The sequence below is a fragment of the Anas acuta genome, chromosome 6, assembly GCF_963932015.1.
Source record: "Anas acuta chromosome 6, bAnaAcu1.1, whole genome shotgun sequence".
NCBI lineage: Eukaryota > Metazoa > Chordata > Aves > Anseriformes > Anatidae > Anas > Anas acuta.
Window position 1 is genome coordinate 27,870,971 of NC_088984.1, and position 15,820 is coordinate 27,886,790.

The window sequence follows — 15,820 nt, forward strand, 5'->3', positions numbered from 1 at the left end:
ATTATTTATAAAGGTATGTTTGCTACTTGTCATGTTTACTTCTTAAGACAGGAGCATCATGGTCTCAGCCACAAGAAAAGTGGCTGTAGAAACACCAGTTATCCTCATAGTACGTGTAGCATTTTACTCACCTCAAGTGAGTAAAAACTGCTACAATATAGATTTGTTAAAGAAGGACGCAGACTCTGAAGCCCCTTTTCACTTCTTGCTTTAATCTAAAGCAGCACCATCTCTTCACCAAATGGTGCAGTGCTTATGACAAACGTTTCTTACTCTCTTCATCTCGCATTACAGGTATATTGCCCTCTGAAGGGGGCTCAGCTCAGGTTGGAGAAAATCTACACGAGCAAGTTTCACAGGCTAGAGACAGTATTCATATAGCAAGCCTCCTCCAAACCACCTCTTGCAGCTAGCGGCATGTCTGCATGTTGTAAAGTCAGACCTAGCAAACGTGGAAAGAGCAGAGCCCCCCCGTCCCCAGGCTGTGGGGTGAGTACAGGCAGAGAGGGAAGGCCCGGTGCCGGCTGTGCCGCTCAGAAACGGAGAGGCAGCCGCCCCTAACGGTGCCTCTGTGGCGTTTATTCCCTGGGCTGTTTTTTTCGTTTTTTTCCCTTCATTTCGCTTTCCCCGCCCGGTGGCGGCACGGCCGGGCCGAGGCGTGGCGGAAGCGAGCCCCGGCTCCTCCCCGCGGCGCCCGGGAGACCGGCGGCGGCGGCGGGCGCGGCCATGGCGAAGGCGGGGACGGGGAAGAGCCCCAACCGGGTGAGGGCGCCGTGGGGCCGGGGCGGGCGCGGGGCGGCTGTAACAACCGGGAGGGCGGCTGGGGACCGGTGGCCGGGGCCTCGCCCTCATCCTCTGACTGGGGCCGCGGTGTGCTGGGGAGGGGCCGGCCCGGTGCCCGCCGGAGCGCTGAGGCGGGAGGTGCGGCGCCGCGTCCCCGCTCTGCCGCTGTCCCCCCGCTGCTGCCCGCCTCGGCTGAGGGCGTGGACAAAGGCTTCCTGGTTGTTTTCGTGTTCTCCTTCGTGCACGTTGGCAAAGAAAGGTGCGCGGAAAGCTTGAAACGTGTAAAGAGCGGTTAAGGGTTCTTAAACCTGCGAGTTGGAATGATTGCCCCCTTGGCAGCCCTGAGGAGAGCAGCTCCCCTCGCCGCCCTCACAGAGGAAATGCAGCTGCTTGGTGCCGTTTTATGTGAGCTGAGCTTGAAAGTAAAGGTGTTTTTTGCTCTGCATTTCTGAACAGACCACCCGGGGAGCTGCGTAGATTTTTTTTTTCCTGAGTGAGAGTTCCCAGGCTTGTTGCCAACTGCCTGTGGATCCAGCTACCCAGTGAGGCAGTGAGCGTGCGCTTTGTGGCAGGCTGGTCAGCAGCTCCTGTCAGTAACAGAACATCCCTGGAAACCTGCACCCAAACTCACCTTTTCTGTGGAGTTTGCAGTGAGTTCCTTCAAATTCTGAGAAACTGGAAACTTCAAGGAAATAAAGCTCTTATGTATGTGGCAGAGTTGAGGACTTTCATACAGGTAGAACAGACGAGTATTAGCCAGTAGCTGCTTGCATGTGATTTCCTTTGTTGTCAAAAATAAATGATACAGAAACTCATTTTCTTTTCACTTGTTTTGCAGAAGGTAACTGAGTAGAGACACACTACTGCACAGGCAATGAATGCTGCATAAAAGCTCTCACACTTTACTTTTTGAAAATATCAAATATTCTAGGGAATTCACAATCACTACCACAAAAAATGTAGGAATCAATAAAAGCAATGAGCTCTGAGCTCAAATTTTGTCAATATTTTTTCTCCCTTATTGTGTGCCTGTATGGTGAGAGCAGTGCTGGCCACTGCTGGATGCTGGTCAGGGTATGCTGCTCCTTACCTGTGTGAGTAGCACTTGCTGTCAGTCTTCGCATGGCCAAAATCCAGGTTAGAGACTGGAGACTTAATCCTGCAAGTGCTTCCTTACACAAGGCGTTTCATTTCCGTAAGGTAAGCAAACCTAGGAGCGCTTGCTCACTTGAACCTTCACCAGCATATGGAATCCTGCCATTCAGTACAGGCAGCATTTAGGACATTTTAGGACATCCTCTTGCTGCAATGGAAAACTCACAGAGCAAACTGCAGTCATTTCAAACAGGAGTAGTACTGGACCCTAGCCCGGGGGCAAGAAGGTTCAAATCCAGCTAATCCTGGCTGCTAGAAGCTTATTTTTAGTTCAGAATTAGCAGAGGTTCAGCGTGAGCAGCATCAGGAGTAGAGAACTGTTCACGGTGCCTCTTGCAGGGAAGAGTTTCAGATGATATGGGAAAAAAACAAGTGGTAAGTTTTTGGATCCTTGAGTCTTGCCAGTTGTACAGTCTTTTTTATTTCTGGTATCAACTGAATTTTTGGAACATGGGAAGTAGTTCTTCTGTGTACCTGTTAAATACAATTATATAATACAAAATCTGAAATTACCTTCCTTTTCCTAGGTGAAGAAATCATCCAGCATAAGAGTTCTGGGTTGTTAACAGGATATACTTGCTTTTAGTTACATTTAACCTCTTGGTAAATATTTGCAAAAGTTCATAAGTCTTTTCTATAAATAAGTTTATTTTAGATTTTTTTCTTATAATTCAGTATTGCTCTGTTCTAAATTTACAACTTCATTAATAGAAAATACGGTGCTCATGATATACACTGTGCAAGTGTATCAGTTATGTAAGTTACTGCAATATTTTGTTATTTAAGTAAAATGACTGGCAAGCTGTACCAGTGAATGCTGTACCTTCTATGCACTATGAAAATTACTGAAGTGAGGGTGAAATGCAAGCTGCACCTCACACATAGCTGTTAGGCAAATGTCCCCTGTGCAGTGCCCATCAGAACTGTGCTAAGAACATGCTGTATGACGTCTGTGAAACATGTCCACCAGGAGTTTCTCACTGTTCATGTATGTGTGTGCCTGATTATGTATGAGGTGCTTAGAATCTGGTTTCAGAAGCATAGGTAGCAAAACACATTTGGTATGTTGAGACCGTGTCTGGAAGGAGCTGTTTTCTGTGGAGTAGTTTAACAGGCGCTCAGAAAAGAGGTGGTTTCACACTGACAGAAGCTGACTTTTGTCTCTTTTGCCTTTCAGTGTCCCCCGCGTGCCCTCCCTCCAGTGCCAAGGTAAGATCAGGTCATTCTGTGGAGTTGATCATGGTTCTGTACTGCTATGTTTTTAAAGGTAATGAAATGAAGAAAAATTAGTTTTAACAAATATCTGTGTAGCCATAATGGCTTTAAAAACACTTGCTTTTCTTGATACTTTGTTGTTCTAGAATCCCTTACAAGGAATACAAAGCATTTTAAAGTTTCACTGAGGCTGAGAAAATTTATTATCTCATTTTTAATATTCAGAGAGGTAAACTCTTTAAAAAGATTTTGATAAATAGCAGATTCAGTTTTATTAACATCTACTTCAGTGTTATTGATGTCCTTCCTTTCAATTTCTTCTTAACTCGATCTTTGCTTTGTTTCATGTTCTGTAGTTTATTTAAATTACAAATCCTTCATAATAGGAATTTTTGAATTTAGACTAGATATTATCAAATGGGGTTATAGGCGTCTATCACTTTTTCATAGTGTATAGGAAGAAATTTGTGATTTTTTTCCAGCATCCTAATGGGCAATGGGTAAAGAAAGGCAATTAAATAGTTTTTTATGGTGTGGTGAATGAGATTCCTTCAAAGTACCGTAAGGCAAATGTGATATTTTGACAATGTATAAAGGCAGTGTGTTTTTAGTACTGTGTGTGTTCAAATGTTTCGTAACTTCTTTTGTTGGTTTGTTACATACCAAGCAGTAAGATGAGTTTTAATTATCCAGGTGATTACAGTTTCTAATCTGATCTACAGCTAGCCAACTGAGAAACTGTGCACAGTCACAAAGCGTTGAGTCTTGATGATTGCTTTGTGCACTTAACCCCGTTGTACACAATTGCTCATAAAAAGAAATTGGGGTGAGGATAAGGAAATTAATAATAATAAAAAGTAGTGAGAATGTCAATTTCATGAATTGCAATTGATTCAAAACTAACTTTCTTCTCTACCTTTGTTCCTTTTACACTGCTCTTCAACACCTTTCTTCTTAAATGTGAAGAGGAAACCAGGGTGAGTTATTGTGGCAAAAAAGAGAATCGTAAACATCAATAGTTCCTTTTGGTGTCACTTAATCCTCTCTTTAAAGATGGGTCCTTATGCTTTTCCTAAATTCAGGCTGATAATCATGTAAATTGCATGGATACCTGGACTACCACAGTGATAATTATCTAGTATTTTTCTTTGTTCTCGTTACTGATTTCTATTTCCATATGGAATCAAGGTAACTGGAATGTTGTCAATGTGCTCTAAACAGGGTTTTTATTCTTCAGATCATTATTCAAAATATTTCAGTTTTTCATTTAACACGTGCGTATGCATATTTAACCTCCGTCGCACTTAAGAAGGTTTTGTATCTTGTTTTCCTACTATCTTCTGTACCCTAACTGCTTGTGTAAATTGGTGAATTGTCATCTTATCTGTAAAAGGTAAAGGATGCCTTTACTTGTAAAAAGGACTAACTTTCTGAACTTGAAATCGTATGACCGTTAAAAAAAAAGGGAAACGGAGGTTTCTCCATGTTGTGTAGCTAGACTTGTGTTTTATGTTCTGCAGATGAAATTCCACTCAGTCGTCCCAAAAGAAGAAAACCCAAAGGAAAGACTCCATTAGGTAAGGTCCTGCCAAGACTGAAAACTGGATTTGTAATCCTGGGTGAGACCTACACTGTAGCAAAGCTCTTGACAGATGCACGTTTTTCAATCTTGTGCTGGTTTTGAATAATGTTCTTCTCAGCTAATTTATAATAATTGATTTTATGTTGTACGTCCGCATTCTTTTTTTGCTTACAGCGCTGTCTGTCTTTTTAGAACAAGTCTGTAATGCTAGCAGAAGTAACTTCAATCCTCTTTTTCCCTAGGTCCATTCTCAGTACTGCTAATAGAGCAAATTTTGATACTGAACTGAAAAAAAAAAAAGTTTTGATATTTATTCATCTTTTTTTTCCTTTCTAAAAATTTATGATACTTCACTAAATAGTCACTTCCATCTGTAAGCTGCTTTCAATGTTGAGTGTGTTAAGCGCTTGATTTTTTTTGTATGAATTTAAATGAAACTCATTTAACATATTGTCTCAAGAAGTTCTAGGCCAAATAAAGTTACAAGTTGACTGTTCTATTATCTTCTGAGTGTTAAAAGTCTGAAATACGACTAACACGAGAGCTTTGTATTTTTACAAGAAGTGGATCTGCTGAATAAAGATACCCTTTTAAACAAAATTACAAGCCTGATCTGTTTTGATAATGCAAAATGTTTTCATAAGATTTACTAGATTTCTTTAAATCAGTTGACTTGGGACCATGTGACGGTTTGATAAGTAAACCTTTATTTGGTTAGAAGGGTATGTAATGGCAGACTCATTGTAAAGCTGTTGAATGCAATAAGTACAGCTGTTGCTAGCAGGGCTTCCCAAGGATGAAGTTTTGTGATTTTTTCTTAGTAAGCTGAGTTATGGCCAATTGACTTTGGCCATTATTTTGCTGGTTAGTTTTGCATTTTAGCACAGTAAAACTCTATAAAAGGTGGGGAAACCTGTTACTTGAAGTGAAAACAAAGGTAGATTCAGTTGGTATTGATAAAAACTGCAGTACTTGAAAGTACTATAAAAAGGCTTGTCTTTCTACATCAAATAATGCAAATTGATGCTACTGCTGCTAGAATATTTGATGAAATTTCATGTTAACCTCTCAAGGAAATTTAGTTTCTCCAAAGTGGAGTAATTCTTCTCTCAGACTGGAGTTAACATTCTTCAGCATTGCTTTTTTTTCCCTGCTCCTCCTGTATCCTAGGGCTGTTTGTTTAGCAATTAATTTGATTTTCCCTTTTTACACTAATTTGCCTTAATGTTTATCTGTCTGAGTGAATCATCTTGTAACAAACTGTTAATTTTTCTGTCCTTTTCAGTATTATCTTTGCATATAGAAAGGAAAATTATAGAGGAATTGCTCTTTCCTGTGTTAGATTCCATTCAGTCAGTCCTCAGTTATATACCCAAATTTCAATCATGCTACTTCTTGGATACTTACATTTCCTCCCGGCATGAAATTGTCAGGGTGAAATGTGCTGTGTGTTTTCACCTTGTATAATCTTATTACCATATTTGCTTCCCAACTCTTATATTTACTGGCCAATACATTTTCATCAGCTGTAAGCTGAGCAAGCATAGATATTCTGCACAATATAGCAAATAGCAACTTTTATTATGTGTTCTCAGTGTCTCTAAATTGAGGTTGCTGGAGCTTTTCTTACACTTTTCAGATGGCATTGTCCAAGCAACTGTTCGTCGGCAGTCTGAAAGCAGTGAGCCCCTAACTCCTGAACCTCATGATGTCCCTCCTCAGAGGAAACGCAAAAAGAAGAAAGTGCCTACTGGTATGTGAAACAACTGTAGCCTGAAAAAAAAATCAATGACAGAAATATGACTGGCCAATTTGCATTTTGGTTTAAAACATTTCAAATCAGATACTTTTGTAAAAGCTGAAGGTACTCTGAGTGAATCGTAGCTTAGAGTTTCGGTTTCTGATTTTAAGTTTGGTGTTTTATATAATAACTATTTATGCATTTAAGTGAATGTATTTCCAGTTCTATGAAAGCTGTACAATTTTCATGTATCTTATTTTAAATTTTCAGATTCTGAGACCTCTTTTACCCAGAAGAATGTTGCATCCTTATTTCAGAATGGAAAAGGCATGGATATTCCTGAAGCTGAAGAAACAGTGATCCGCAAACAGAGAAAAAGAACAAAGTGAGAGGAAACTTGTATAGCTTATGATTTGAAATACCTGCAGTAGTGAAAATGGCTGATTAACATTTTACTGTGTCACATTACAAAGATGTCCATGATACCATTCAGCTTGTAAAATAAACTGTATGCATGCCGTCCCTTCCAGGGCTAGGATCTAACTTCCTCCACTTGTTTGATTTATGCATGCCTGGTGCATTACAGTTTGTATTTAGTTTGTATGTATTTTTTTTTTAATTGTTAATCTCTTGGTAGGTATTTCTTCCCACCTAGGTGTTTTGACACAAGAAGGTATCTAAATTGAAAGAAAACCCCAAAAATTAAGGATTAGCTTTATAATTTTAGTTAGCTAACTCCATGATAATTTTAGTCCTTTTAATCGGTTCTTGTCAGTCAAGTTAGACATGTTAAAAGTTCATAGCAGTCTTCAGCATTAAAATTTTACTTCTTTTTCTGCTCCTTTGTATGTCCTGTGATAATAGGAAACCTCGGCCAGCAGAAATGCACTGTTCCAATGAGCTGGAGGTGGAGGAGGAAGACATCATTGAAGATGAGCACAGAAAGAGCCCAGATCAGCAGCCTGTGTTTGCTGCTCCCACTGGAGTTAGCCAGCCTGTTAGCAAGGTGTTTGTTGAAAAAAATCGTAAGTGTATCATGTGATTTAAGTAATTTAAGGAAATTCTTGCAATTAAAAAATGCATAATTGTATTGAAAATCCAAGTATTGTACCACTGGGAGGAATTTAAAGAGCAACTTTTCCAGGAAAAAAATATCTTTCCAAGTAAATACACGTTATAATTATTCAACAGTGAATGTTAGTGTTGTTCTGCTGGCATGTATAGTTAAATTTTTGAATTCTGTGGAAGAAAAAGGCTATTTGATAGTACAGAACTGAGCTTATTTAACTTAATACTGTCTCAGTATATTGAGAAGAAAGTATTTACTGTATTTCAAAAAATCTTTCAACCAAAAGTTTTTTTTGTTTGTTTTGTATCAGGGAACACTAAGTAATTACACAAAGTGTGCTGCACATTTGTAAATCCATAGCCTGATCTATCAGGGTATATCACACTGACAAAGGCATCCTGATATGAACGTAAGCTGACAGAGGCTAGGAAGTGGGAAGAAATCTGATGGAAATTTTGATACTTTTTCACAGGAGGAAGTTCAAGCATTAGTATAGAAATAATGGATGAAGGTAACAGTATTCTCTAAAATTAATTTCCTCATCCATCTAGGGCGTTTTCAAGCAGCTGACCGTGCAGAATTGATTAAAACCACTGAAAATATCAATGTACTTATGGATGTGAAGGCTTCATGGACCACTAGAGATGTCGCCCTCTCAGTGCACCGAAGTTTCAGGTGATAGATTAACATTTTGATGTAAATAAGCAGTATTTTTATTTCTTCTTGAGAAGTTAGCTCCTTTTTTCTATCATTGTGATATATCTTTATTTCTGTTGAATATTTCTGATAGGTGGTGGTTGGGGATGCAGCTGGTATAAGGCTTTTCAGTCCTTTAGCTATTTTTCCTGACAATAATAGCTGTTTCTAGTCAAGATGCCATATGTGAAATGCAACATGTAAAAAGAATAACAAGCTGGAGCCAACTAAGAAAGCTGTATTGCAAAGATTCAGAGAAAATCTGAATTGAAAGAGACTAATATGATAACAGAAATACTGGGGACCTACTAAAAAAAGTGTTGTGAAAAAAGTGTTGTGAAAAGTGTTGTGAGATTCATCAGCTACAATATGACCAGAATGAAAATAGCTGCATTGAGATGGTTCCCAATGAAAAATCTTGCTTGGTAAAATAGAGGGAGGAGTGAAACTGGACTGGGCATAAGTTTGCACACAGTAGCAAAAAATGAATTTTTATACAAGTGGTTGTGTTATGATACAGAATGGGAAGATGACATCCATTTTCATATCTCTGGTGTCTTCTACTTGGAAACCTGTGCTTGCTTTTCACCTTTTTGTTAGCAAGGAGGGTAATGACAGCTTGAGGAAATTCTGAAAAGGCTGACTCTCTCTCAAGGACTGATTATGAAGTCTTGTATAGGTGAAAGGGGCAGTGGTCTTGAGTAGGTATAGGTAAAATGGAAGAGTGTGTGGAGTGAAAGTATTTGACTCCTGGAGCAGTAAAAATGGGAACTAGCAATAGTATCAGTGAAAACTGTTTTTTCTTGGTTGACAGCTCAGGTGCCAGTGCAGTCTGTCAAGGGAGGAAGCATAAGTCCCATCATGTAGGATTTTAAAAAATAGATCAGAAAAAGCACTCAGAAACAACCTGTCTTGGCAGCAGGGTTGAAAGGGTGGATTCATAGGCCTTTTCTGTCTGTAGTTCTTTAATTGAAGGCATTAAACTTTTCTAATGTTCTTTTGTCCATTCAGGGTGATCGGACTCTTTACCCACGGCTTTCTTGCTGGGTATGCTGTATGGAATATCATTGTTATCTACATTTTGGCAGGAAATCAACTTTCCACAGTTTCTAACCTGCTCCAGCAATATAAGGCTCTAGCATACCCAGCTCAAAGTTTGTTCTACTTGTTGCTGTCTATCAGCACAGTCTCAGCCTTTGACAGGTAAAATCTGTTTGTATTTGGGAGGCATGTGTAACTTGTATGCAATATGTTCTTTCCTTCTTTGTCTGGCTTATTTTGATCTGCTGTTGATAATTTAATGCAATACACTTGGAGAATGATTTTACACATGGATGGCTGTATAGTTAAAAGGTGTCCTTCTGCATTCAGTCTTATGTTACTGATTTCTGTCCATTACCTGTTGACTTGTATCAATGTACTTGTGCTGTCTGTGTAATCAGGAGGTGAATCAAATAGGAGAGCTGATGGTTTTTATGGGGCAGAGGGGTGTGGAACAACTACTCTTTCTGTCAAGTTACTTTTCATGTGAATCTACTCCCCAGCTAGGTTTGCCACATGGCTTTATAAACAGTTTTCCCAGCTCAGCTGGGGTTTCTTGAGCCTTATTGCTCAAGAGTGGGAATGAACAGAAAGATGAACAAAGAGACCATAAGCAGAGTAGTTTCATAGGTGTTTCTAATGACAGATTGTTTTCATGGTAAGCCAGGGGAGGAGTCTGTTTTATGGAAGAAATTGTGTCCTTTTTTCAATGAATTGTGGCAGGGAGGAGGCCTGATTTATTCCTAATTGCTCCTGTACCAGTGTAAGCTTTGCAAGCAGTTACATTAGCATAACTGAGTTTGTTTTGGGGACACTGAAATGAATAAATGAATGCAAGGATTAGAGAGAGCACAGATCTCTCCAGATTCTCCCTGTTCCAGAAATGACTGCAGTGAGAAAGTTACAAAACTCATGGAACATCCTCCTTAGTTTCAAACTTTCTTGGGTTTGGCATAGTAAGGATCATTGCATGTGTGTGCAATATAGTTGTGTATTAAGACACAAAAGAGACAGAAAAAGGTATCTCAAAAAAGAGTTAAAAGAAAATAGAATACTGTTAGAGGAACAATATTATTATCCTATTGGGCTGTGTTAATGAATCTTTTTTTTTTTTTTGTAATCAGGATTGATTTGGCGAAAGCATCAGTTGCGCTGAGGGGTTTTCTTACCCTAGACCCAGCAGCAATAGCTTCATTCTGTAAGTATCCTGAAGGGGATAGGAAGTTGCTCTGAAGATAAAGTAACTGGATAAATCCTACGTTCTATTTTCATTACATTTTTCCTCTATGGTTATTTTCTAAGTAGTTGAAAATAGCATTCAAGGGCTGTGAACACTGCATATTTTTAAAGCATTTGCAATAGCATTAGCAGGGCTATTGCTGAGATGGTTCTTTTCCCACTTCTGAATACAGAACATAAAAGTAGCAAAAAATGAATCACAAGATGACACCTTTGATGTAGCTGATAGATTGCAAAAGTGCAGAAACCCGACTTTGATGGGTCAAAATTCCCAGATTTGAGGAGAGTTCTGAAAAAGAGAGAATGAGCTAAAGGAGGCAGTATCACTGGAAGCAGTGGAGTGAAATGAAAGAAAATGTAGTGATAATTACCATGTCATGATAAGACAGCATTTTTTGTTTTGTTTTGCTTTATACCTAACATTACTAATTCAATTTCTTCCAGTGTACTTCACTGCTCTTATCTTATCCTTAAGTCAGCAGATGACATGTGACAGAATTAACCTCTACACACCACCTTCGGAAAATGGCAGCATCTGGTAAGAAACCTAGTAAATTACTTCTGTGATCTAATGGGGTTTCTTAGCTGAGTTGCTGTCTTTGGAATCCACTTTCCTTAACAGGCCTTTGTAATGAAAGACCATCAGGATGGTAGTAGTAGCTGTGTTTTTACACCTAGCTTAGCAAGTTGTTTTTTTATGATACTCTGCTGAAATTATTGTAACACCTATGTACCAGTGTGTAACGTGACTAATTGGTTGATGTACTTTTCTCAGGATAGCAGGTACAGAGGAAGAAATTCTTCAGCCATGGATTGTGGTGAATCTGGTAGTGTCTATTCTAGTTGGGGCAAGTTGGATCTTCTTGTCTTACCGACCAGAGCTAGACCATAGTGAAGGTAGGAAATACTAATAGGCTAAATGTTGTTTATTTGGTCTTTTATCAGCTCTGCTCTGCATTGGGTGTTCAGGACTAGCAACTTTTAAAAGCAAATGCTTCTTAGGGTGCTGATGTCTGTGTGTGATCTTCTAAAGAAGCAGCAGTTATTAAAAAGGAAAGAAAAGCCTTGTTTCTCCTGGCTGATTTTTGAAACTTGAAAATATTTGTCTTTTCTTCTTAGAAAGAAAATTAATTTTAACAACAACAACAAAAAAGAATGTTTAAAATGTATTCATTCTGCTTCTGTTTTAGAAAATTCTCCAGTGTTACTAATGCTCCTTTTGCAAATGCTGAGTGCATTTTGAGTTCACCTGTATATTATTTTCAACAGAACAATGCAGTAGTTTTGGGAACTCCCAAGCTTTGAAAAGTAAAATTTGAGCTTGCAGAACAGGGCATCAAATGAGGAGTACTTGTGGTCATGGTTGGAAGAAGGGGCAAGCAGGTCATCCCCTTTCTTAGAAGCAACTTTGCTACATGCTGAGCCTTCTTCCTTTTGTTGTTGGAGCTTGGATCCAAAAGGTGTATCATTACTAAGCTTTCCTATTAAATGCATGTAGCCTGTGACTTCAATTCGTGTTGTACACACAAATTTTAAGTATTAGCTGTAAGTCAACTTATACCAAAGAGCATCATGAGTTGAAGCACAAAATTTGTGTTTGGGAGGCCAAAGAAGATTAAACGTGTTTCTTCAGATTACTTTAGAATTCTAATTTACCAATTCTTTATTTCAGTTGGCCTCAGTTACTCCGCTTATTTCTAGTAACTCAATGACTTTTTTTTTTTTTAAACAACCGTGGTTGGCAGCCTTTACAATCATTGAACATAAACTTTTTAATAGATGTCTAAATTGTATTTTAAGCCATTTAAAAAATAATACAGGCTTATTCAAGGGTGGCAGTGGCAGGATTTAGTCAATTTTTTAATGAGATTTAAGAAGTTTACAGGTGCCAACAAGGATTAGAAAATCTGCTTCAAAAATTTCAAAAGAAAAATTCTGTTAGGATTTTTTCCTATCAGAAATAGTAGAAAAATGTTAATCTCCTAAGGATGGCATAGTAAAAATAAGTGTGTGAATCTCACACTTGAGTAGATAAAACTGCACTGTTGCACGTGCAGATTTTTGTGTGATCTTACCTTGTTGACAGCTTGTTGGCAAACACAACCTGGTCTATATGCTGAATGTGCTGTTAGCAAGCGAGAAAGTACACCCATGCTGAGGGTGCAGTACATGTGTAAAGGAACACAGAGAAGAGAAAACTGCCCCCAGCAGCATAAAACTCCGCAAGGACTACCCCGTCAGCTGCTTAGCATGCCCAGCTGAATTTCTCAACAGTTCCTCATTGCTGACCTTAAGCAGTTTCCTGTACCTGACTACCTTGGTGACAACTAGCTGTGAGCAATATCATAAATCGTACTTTCTGTCGTGGGTTCTAGTGTTGCAAACTTATGCTGGGATCCACAGGGCATTTACATCCATAAATGAATGGGCTCTAAACAGAGATCTTCCTTCCTAGTTCTGACACTCTGAACTTCAACAATCCCTCAGTCTACTTTCAGATATCTATTTAAGTGTCCAGGCTGAATGCAGGATGATATTTCCTATTATCAGCTGCTAATGTTGTCACCAATTCTGTTAATTAGGGGGAGCAACAATAGTTTTCTACAGACAGTGGTAGCTCTTCCCATTACTGAGTTGCTGATATTATGACTGGGAAGAAAACCATGAGGCTTCAGGAAATTCCAGAGAAATTCTCTGGAACAATGAAATTATATCCAGGTAAAACTTCTTCAAGAAAAACAAATTCTTCTCTCTCTTTTAGAACTGATGTTTCATGCTGAAATCGAGGAATTTCCCCAGGGAGATATCATACCCAGAGTCCAGCCATAGTGTGGAGCACGCACCTTGCAGTTGTAACTAACTGATGGCTCAACACATGCTGTGTTGTAACCATTTATTATAACTTTCATAAAGCAAAAAATGTATTTTTGTATTGTATATAATTGATGGATCTTTTATGTATGCTACTTTTTAAATATCCAAATGTGACTGAAAACTTTTATACTTCTGTTTTTTGTTTTATAAAGTAGATTAGTACATAAAGTCAACGTGCTTTAGTAAATGTTGCTACGTAGACAGCCAAAGGAAATAGATGGAAACAGAAGATTCGCTATTTAGTGCTTTTTTGACTGATACCTTCAACAACCCGTGTTTTGTTACTCATGCTGATAGCAGTTTGGGTTAAAGAAAGCTAAGAATTAACAACCATAGTAAAATAATACTTGGTTTTAATTGCCATAAAAAGTATTTTCTAGACCTAGGAGGTTGGATTGTCAGGGGTTTTGTTTGCTATTTCGTTAAAAGAGAACAATTTATTCATCTTCTTCATTTAGTTCTCTTGACAGAGATCCTGATAAAACCAGTTCTTTCGAGTTGATGTAGGTAAAGGAAACAAAAGTTTTTAATTTCACAGCATTTCAGTCAACTAATGAATACTTAGATACAGTAGGGTGTTTTTGGTTTGCCAACAAGATGTGTGTCCTGTAATGTCTTGATAGTCGGGATGCACAACAATTACAAAACTGATTTATCCTTATCTTGTATGGTACGAGCAATAGCGTTGTTCACAGGTCATTCTAAAGAAACTTGAATTTCACAGATGCTAAAAATATTACTACTTCTACCTGTTTTGCTAGAAAATGATTTCTCACCAAAGAATTTTTGTTGTTTTGTGTTGGGATGAAATTGGAAATTTCTCCTAAACTAAAATTATTGGGTGATGTTATTAAAGCAAAGCAAGAACCCTCCAGCAACCAGTGTTCTGCGTAGCAATGTAGTGGTAATAGTGGCAGTTGGTGTTTTTTGATGATGACAGCCATTGTTCTTTTTCTTCAGTACTAAAGTGGCAAAATGAAAGCACTGAAGATGTGAATAAATACGGATATGCTATAGGATGAAATAGTCTCCTCAGTAGACATAGGCAAGAACTAGTTTGAAATCTATTTCCCAAGAAAATGTCACACAAAACTAGTTGTATATTTTATTTAATATGTGTTGAGTTTTGCATTATTTTATTTAATGTGTGTCTAAGATTTTTTTATACCTGTTGGCTGTATTCTAGGGCATTCACTTTGTTGTGGGAAGGAGACATTAATTTTTTTTGTCAGTTGTTATGGTTCTTAACTATTTTCGCAAAACTGTAGAGCTAAATTATAGCTGGCATTGCATTGTACGTTAAAATGGAGAGATGGGTGCTGCTCCCTGCCACTGTAATACTGGAAGTTCTTGTGATTTGGCTGTATGGGATAGGGGATGAGGCACTACTTAGTGATCCCATGTAGGTTTCCAGCATGGTGGGAAATGAGCATCACAATTTCTTCAAATGTGGTGTTTACAGAATTACTGAGCTCCTGAAGATGAGATTAATAATGATTTTATTATTAATGTCTGTGCTGATTGATGTTTGTCATCTTGGCATGATAAAAAGTGTATTTTCCCCATAAAGTGTGTAGATTAGACACAACAGTGTTAAGGGATCAAATCAGTGTAGGAAAGAAATCACTGATTTAATTTCTGAAATTGTTATTAGGAATTGGCCTCCTAAGTATCCCTTGAACAAAGCAATGTTAACTAGGAGCCAGATTTGTTTTCACTGTGAAGTATAATAGTTTGTTTAGATGGTTGAGCAGGGATTAAATTATTTAACTTAATGAGATCAATATTTCAAACCAGGCTTGCCTTTCCAGTTTATATTTTTTGGAAGACCCGAGTATAAACGTACATGAAAGAATGAGGTTTGAGGTTTGCCATCTAAAATTACACTTAAGTAAATAATTTGGTGGTTAATCACCTATTTTTCAAGGTACTTTTCATTCCATTAAGCCTCACAATGGAGTTTGAGTTTAACAGTGCTTCTTTGTTGTAGTTACTTGGAAAATTTTAGAACATTTTAAAGTTTACAGAATATGTATTTAATTACAGAACGTGCACTGTAGGAGCCTTAATTGAAATGTTTCTGTGCATTTCCATACCATTGTTTCTAATGGGGTATTTCTGTGTTGGGAAAAATGAAGAAATGTTAGTGCCAATTTCTTGTTTTTAAGTATCTAAAGCAAGTAAAGAACTGATCTAAACTCCTGTTAGAAATGATTGTACTACTATGTACTCTTTCCAAATGATTAGTTTGTTTAAAATAAATCAGTCTTTTTTTTTCCTCAATGCTACATTATATATTGTATTAAAACTCTGAAGATATGATAGGGGAAAACATTTTTTTCTTTAATTGTGGTGGTGATGATGTAAATAATGGTTTCCTTTTCTCTCCACCAGCCAGATTCCTGCTGTTGCACTGGTCTTTTGC

General features: G+C 38.1%; 1 protein-coding gene across 1 annotated transcript; it reads left to right on the forward strand.

The window, feature by feature from the left end:
* The first annotated feature begins 58 nt into the window (after positions 1 to 58).
* TMEM237 (transmembrane protein 237) lies at positions 59 to 15,717 on the forward strand. The gene is made up of 13 exons (XM_068686716.1): positions 59 to 136; positions 500 to 762; positions 3,116 to 3,147; positions 4,674 to 4,730; positions 6,375 to 6,488; positions 6,747 to 6,861; positions 7,341 to 7,501; positions 8,097 to 8,220; positions 9,253 to 9,444; positions 10,407 to 10,480; positions 10,966 to 11,059; positions 11,297 to 11,418; positions 13,283 to 15,717. The coding sequence occupies exons 1-13, from the start codon at positions 59 to 61 to the stop codon at positions 13,348 to 13,350; spliced, it is 1,494 nt and encodes a 497-aa protein (XP_068542817.1). The 3' UTR covers positions 13,351 to 15,717.
* The last annotated feature ends 103 nt before the right edge of the window (positions 15,718 to 15,820 follow it).